Consider the following 7,471-nt stretch of genomic DNA (forward strand, 5'->3'; position numbering starts at 1 on the left):
TCACATGAAAGACCGATAATTATTCACCCCCATCATTTGTGATTTGCGTTCTGTGCAATATTTTTTGAGGAATCAAGTTGAGAGTGTAGAAACAATTTTGAATGTTCTGTTAGAAAGTTTGATCGTCAACTTTGACATTTTTCAAATTGTTCGTATTCACTAGTGGTATTCATTGAGATTTGTTCATTTCATGACATTATTGCTTGTTTTGCTTTATATATAAGTAGAAATAACAACATACCTAAACAATATTCAAATTTATACATACAAGTCTGAGTACATAAAATAAACACTGGTCAAAATTGGTATTTTCGTTACCTTCTCAACTACTGTAAGCATGATTTTGTTGCTTACCGGCCTTGCTATTTTTGACTGCTTAATTACTGAAGCCAAACTGAATTATATTACCCCCCCCCCCCCAAAAAAAAAAAAAAAAAACTACTGTTTGGACAACATATTATACACAGAAAGTTGCATTTCCCATGACTTCTAATAATAGTATAATTTGTATGTATTTGTGTATAGTCAGATTGTAGATTCTGTCATTTGTATAGTTTCTTATAGCTACACTCATGCCAGTAAATAATTTCATATACTGTAAAATACTTTATTTTCGCTTGAAACTAATTTTTGCTGAAGGAATGAGTCAGTGAAAATAAAATTCAGAGAATATGCTTTTTTTCCTATATTTTTACATTCAACTCGTCAAAAATCAGTGAAAATAAATTCCATACAAAACACGAAAAATGTCTTTTAAACAAAAATTAATTCCAGCTAAAATAAAGTATTTTACAGTAAGATATTCAAAACATGATTTGATGATAAGAATTATTAAAATGCCATCAAATACACCTGAATACATGCATCTGAATACAAAAAACAAAAATATTGACGACTGGCCACTCCCTTAAAATGCCAGCTGTTTGATCGTTGTCTTGGTAGAAACTCATTTACTTGTAGCTCTAATTTCAATGATGCTAACAAATTTTCTTCGATCAAGATAGAACTTAAGTGAAAATTGAATCCACAGAAGATAAAACAACATTGCAGTTACTGTATGCACCTGGTGTTTATTCTGATCAACGTTGATAACCTGTTTGACTTAATATTTCAGTCTGGAAGCCAAGGGAGGGCAGCACTGACACAGAAGATGACGTTGAAGATGAAAATGAGATGAAAGCTCCAATGAGCAATGCAAAAACTAAGAAAGTGAGATTATCTGAAGATGCTGATTACGAATATGAACAAGAAAATGATTCAGATTTAGAGGTATGTTTCCATTCTTAAAGTCATTTGCATAAACTTTTTCTGGAATTTGGTCACATGTTTTCATATCATCCAGAGGCTGGAAGCTGTTCAGTGAGTTTTCTTTATAACTAATGTGAAAACTTATTGTTTGCTTCCAACAGACTGAAGTCGGCAGTGAGCCAGATTTATCAAGTGACCAATCCGATGAGGAAGCTGTTCATTTGCCGCCTGAGTTTCTGAGACGATCTTTAACGTTAGCGGAGTTCTATGCCCCTACGCCACTTCCAGATCTGATCATCTCACCAAGGGATTCCCCCGTGCCTGATTCCTTACCAAAACGGAACCTATCACACGGGTCTAGTGTTGAGGACTTGCCCAAGAAATCTAAATCCCACTTTTCAACTAGTGAGGGTGAAGGATTGGAGTCTTCTACAGAGAATGCAGATAATGATGATGATGAAAAAGAGGAGCAAGAACCAAAGGAGGAAGAGGAGGAGAAGGAGGAGGAACAACAACAACAACAACCTGCTGAGGATGAGCAAAGGCTAGATAGCTGGACATTTGAGGAAGACAAAACACCATCCCCCCAACTACTAACCCCACCTAGGTCACCAAAACCAACAATGGTGAAACCATATCCTTTGCAAAACACGTTTGGTGCTTACATTACAAGATCCAAAACATTATATGGAGATGGCCAACGATCAAGCCAAGCCGTCCAGTTTAGTGAAATGTGTGCAGACAGGTACAGGTTACCGAGGGAACCAAGCAGTTTAACAAACGTGGATCTCTCGTTCGATTCAGATAAAAAGTTTGTTGTTAATAAACACGTCGCAATACAAACAAACAAAAAGAGATCAACTCTGCCGCTGCCACCTGACAACCCACCTCTACCAATACACCTGAACAGGCCAAAGAGGATGAATGTTTTGCGAGGTTATTCCACATTCGACGATAACTATGATTTCTATGAGCAGCTTAAAGACAGTGCTAAGATTAGCTGTCCACCATTAACAAGATCACACACTATGCACGGCAGAAGCATGCTCTCGCAGAGGTTCACAGATCAGTCTTGTCCACCCCAACCAAGTGGCGGAGATATGATAATAGAAGGTGTTGCAGCACATAGAGGAACTGACAGATCGCTGTCATTAACGCAACAATCAGAAACAAATTTTAGACGATCAAGAAAAAAGGTTTTTTCACCAACTCCTGTGTGGCAGAGTCGTAAATATGCTTCTAAGAATTTCGAGAGACAATTTTTCGACAGTTGAACTATAATAATACTTGATTATCCACAGTAGATGGTTTGAATTACAATGAGCACCATTCCAGCCTTTTTTTCATGGATAATCAAGAGATTGCCAAATGTTTTTGTTTTCATATTCAATACAAGTGATAAGTCTAGTTTGGGATTTGTAGGGGTTAATATATTTTCTTGATTGCTTTCATATTATTAAACTCTGATATGTATTCCTGCAAGAAACTGTCAGAGTTTGCCATAGCTTGCCAAGCAAGTACAAATTTACAACTGTTTTTCAGACTGAAAATTAATTTGGTAAAACGTTTTTGACATCACTGTATATGGTTTAAAAGGGTGGTTTTGGCTTTGTAAAACATACTTTTTAAATGTTTGAATTTGTTCACTATTTGCTCTTTGACTTGTTGCATGGTTTAGTTCATTTAATATAATTGTTGATTAGGAGCCTGTTTGCTTGTATCTCTCTCTCTATCGTCTCTCTATATTTCACTATTGTCTCAGTTCAAGAATCACTCACTGTACATTTGGTATGTACAGGTATCTACATTGAGATAATCTGTAAATCTGATTATCATTTTTTTCAATTCTGTGCATACTAATCACTTAATTTACATAATGAAGTTTGAGTTCATTTTATAAAACTTCAAAGATAGTTTCAATTCTTAAAGGAAGGAAGCTGTATACTTAAGATAATTAGGATTATCAAAAGAATGGGTTAACTTTCCAAAGTATTGATCCCAGTCATGACAAATTAGCGGAAGATGTGTTGGTGTGAGTGTCTCCCAAGCCGATCGCTAGAGCGCATTAGGTTCCAATTGATATTCCAGAAATGTTTGGGTAGCACTTGTGGGTGATTGAATTTGTGACTGACTTTGTTCCCATACAAACTCTGACTGATTTGCATTCTCATTAAAAGCATTTTGAGAATTCACAAAAGTTTGTGCAACTGCAAACTTTCAAGGCTTGGAATTTTTATGAATTGACTGAAGCATGGATGATCCCTGAGAGGTGTTGTTTGACTTGTAAGTAGATTGCCATCACTTTTGTAGCTATATGGTCTTCTGATTTGATTCAGTGCCTGACTTCTTATTTCCATAAGTACCCTAATTTTTACTACTACTATTGATTACCAGATTGGTTAGAATCGTAGAGTTTAGAACATTGTTACATATTCATTGTTCAGCTGATGAGTCTAGCTTGTCACCCCGGAAGTCAGTCCAGGAGAATGCAATCAGAGCGGTCATACACTACAAAATCACACAACAGTTTTCATGTCAAACACTGCTTGGTGTCAGTGTTGTACAAATGAAGTCAGTGTGTTAGAATGACCATTTAATTCTAGGCACTGAGCTTCAGTGATACTGTTTTCCATAGATTGTAGAAATATCGCTTTGAATGCTGCTTAGATGTGATTCAACATGATGTACTTCTTATAACACACTCTCTCAAAGCTGGCAATGGGGAGTGTGTCAAATGATACTGTAACTCTGGCCTACTCGTGCAAGACCCCCCTAGCTCATAAAATCCACCAATTCTGGTTCAGATGATAGAATGCTTAGTTGTGTTTGTCGGTGTATTATGGAATACGATCTGAAGCGATGCTGCCTTTCAATGGAGCTTGTGTTTTCGGTGGTCAATCTAGTAGCCTCTGGTTTAGAAACAGTTCAAATGTTACCTGCCACAATGTGCTGCTACAATTACACAGTCAGGAACTTCCATTGAACAGGAGAATGTTCTGTCTGGGTGTCTGTGCTACCTCCAAGGCATCTGTCCTGTGGTGTCAGAGACCTTGGCTAGTCATCATCACAAAATAGCAGACTTTCCGACTTCACAAACAGGGTAAAACATTCTCCATGCCTCCACTTGCTACTGTTGAAAACTCAGTGTTTGGATAAGAATTTGGTCCAGACGGATCTTGGTCCAACTTAGAAAGTGGTTGCTATACAAAATTAGTCAGTATGCTTCTGGCGTCAGACATGCTCCCCTGAATCCCATCACTTCACAAAACTGCTGAATTTTGTTCAAGACTTGTGAAAAGATGGATGTCTATTGCTTCTTATTTAATTCCTTCTTGGTGACTAATTCTCATAAATACCACAATCAGTCCCTGTGGTTCAGCTTCATCTGCCAACTCCACACACCTCCCATTAATTTGTAATTACTCTGTAATTCATGAAATTTAACCTAAACACTTTTGTAGTAAACTGCTTCCTGGTTTAAGTTGAGATTTGTAAATTTCAAGAGTTTCACTTGTTGGATTTGGATGACAGAATGTATAATGGATAAATTACTGTAATGAGCTCATTTGCATATTTAATGATTTTGAGAGCAACTTCCTCACTGGGGAACTGTGAAAGATGAGGTTTGTTTTATAGATCACTCTGCTTTTTTTCCACGTCCATGACATATCTCAGCTTACTTAACAAGCTTGTTTACATTTTTAACTTTAGTTTTTCCAATATCTGCTGAAGTATTTGCATATTTAAATTGATATCTACAATTTACATGAAACATGGCATTTCTGAAGATTTTTGTGCAATGTTATTTAATATTCACATTTGAATGTTTAATTAGTTACTTACGCCTCACTACAGTCAGCACACGGGAGTGCTTTCATTTGTTTTGTTTTCCTGTACTGTTCATGAAATATAACACAAATTAACACATGGGTAACTGGTACCGTAGGATTTCTTTGAACTTTTCAAAACAATTGGACATGGGATGATGAACCTACTTCCGTATACAAATGTATAATGATTGAAATGCATAGCGCTAATTTGCATAATTAATATTTATACCACAGAATTCCGTGTATTTTTTGATAAGCATAAACACTTCTAATACCACCATTTTACCAAAATTATACCTATTATGCGAAACTTTGGAATCTATGCAAATGATATTCTAAACATTAGTCAATTTCTAGGTTTTGTATACCAATGAGATTAGAATATTTTTTTACAGTATAAATGTTACTTTGAAGCTGGAAAGAAAGCAAATTTTAATCAAAAATTAACAAATGTGCTTTCACAATTTTATTTATCTGTGTAGTATAACTTTAGATTGGGTTGGGATGTGTGAGGGATTTGTGGGAAGGGAATGGAGGACTGGGATTTGGGTATGTGTGATATGACTGCATTAATAACTAACCAATTTTCAACTGTTTTTAAAATCTTACTTTGTGATTTTTAGATGTGTATTTATTTAAAGGTGCATTTTTTTAACATTGGTGCTACTTGGGAAATCTTGCTATTTCTAATTTTGTGTTGACTGGCATGTCACCTCAGCTAATCCAGTCAAAATGATGTTAGAGTTAGCTAAATTAAAGGTAATCAACAGTAATGTAAATACATGCAGCTACTAATAAGTGTTTTACGGTAATCTTCTACAGTTCTTGTTATTTTTTTTATTTTATTTTTCAGTCGCGAAGTTTATTTTATTTTTATTTTTTACTTGGCCAAAGCAATTCTCCCGGGAGACGCCATATTATATTGTCATGCTATGCAAAGTCGAGCAATCAGCTTTAATCGAATTTGTTTGCACCATTATTAGGGTTGTCAAAAAAACTTCAAGACCAAGTCAATTGGCTGGTTAGTAAATGAAGCTTATTGAAAACTCGGGCTGAAGAACAGGAAATGAAATCTGTCTGAAAACACGCACAGGCAACACTGCTGCGTCTTGTTTTTTTTTTAAATTGTTGCTAAAAGCAGTGTCAATAATGTTGCAATCTAAACCAACACATTGGCGATGCTTGCGGCACGCACTATAGTAACCCTGTGGTTGCGAGAAAAATTGATTTTTCCTCGCTCTTTAAAACGTCGTCAGGAAATGAAAGTAAAATATGTTATAAAGAAAAGTGACGAAGCGGTGTTCTTACATAATATTAACTCCAAGAATGTTTGAATGTGGCTGGCACAATCAATGGCCTCATATCGTGGATATTAAAGTTTCTATTGGTTTCTGAAAAAAACGGAAACTCTGTCTTCCTGTTCGAAAACAGTTGATTGTGATGTATTTGTGGGAACAAGAATTACTCCGTGAATGGTTTGGGGAGCTGATAGGATTCCACAAAATACAAATACTAGCTGCGGTCGGTCGTTCGCTGTGCAACTGCTTGATCGTGTTATGGCTCCCCTCCCCCCTTCTAAACGGACCCAGACGCCGCTCTTACTCTTTCTGTGACTTTTAAATAGCTAAGTGCAAAAGGTTCTCTGAACTGTTTCTGAAGCGGAAAAAAAATATAGGAATATCATTCAAATCGCGGTGACTCCTCATAGACGACCTGTTTTGACAGAGAAGAATAAGCCAGTTTTCCTATTTTGCTAATTTGTTCCGTCCATTCAGCCCCGGCATATCAAACATAATACCTGTTATTTACGAACCTCATATATAACATAATTGGCTGACATGTCAGCAGAGAGAAAGAGAAATCAAATTAGCTTATTATACCGTAGACTGTTGTATGTATGCAATAATCGGATGGAGTTCATTTCATTTACAAGCTACTAGCTCATCCATGGCATTGTACTATATTTCAAATGAAATAAAACGTCGCATGAAATATACATGTATCTGTTCTGTACGTAGTCTATTTCGTGGTGAAAGTCGGGTTCCAGCTGCCATGCACGTGTGTTCCAGTTAGGCGCAATATTGACGGAAATCCATTTACGATTTTCATGATGTAACTTGGCTTTTGTTGTGTGCTACTTTTTCCCCACAACACAGGGGTTGGGAATCGATATTCAACATATATAATACCACGCCTCCTCTCACCTGCGCGGTTAAAGGCCAGTGATACGCTTCGTCATATTTACATCGCCGTATTGGTGCATGTTTCAAGCCCATGCATATATTTTTCTTTTTAGCGGGTTTCGCCCCGTTGCCCAAAAGCCGGCACCGCTAACATCTGCCTACACCAATTCCGGTTTTAGCCTTAATCGAAGTCAATGCGTGTACCTAGGT

General features: G+C 36.6%; 1 protein-coding gene across 1 annotated transcript in view; it reads left to right on the forward strand.

Annotated features, from left to right (window-relative positions):
* LOC102808977 (uncharacterized) overlaps nucleotides 1-7,074 on the forward strand; it is a 136,989-nt gene extending 129,915 nt beyond the window's left edge. The window contains exons 10-11 of the mRNA XM_078009029.2: nucleotides 1,115-1,269; nucleotides 1,410-7,074. Of these exons, the coding sequence (XP_077865155.2) occupies nucleotides 1,115-1,269; nucleotides 1,410-2,522 (1,268 nt within the window). The 3' untranslated portion in view covers nucleotides 2,523-7,074. The remainder of the gene's footprint in view (nucleotides 1-1,114; nucleotides 1,270-1,409) is intronic.
* Nucleotides 7,075-7,471: the final 397 nt, after the last annotated feature.

Source organism: Saccoglossus kowalevskii, chromosome 13 (genome assembly GCF_978046115.1).
Source record: "Saccoglossus kowalevskii chromosome 13, keSacKowa6.1, whole genome shotgun sequence".
Taxonomy (NCBI): Eukaryota; Metazoa; Hemichordata; class Enteropneusta; family Harrimaniidae; genus Saccoglossus; species Saccoglossus kowalevskii.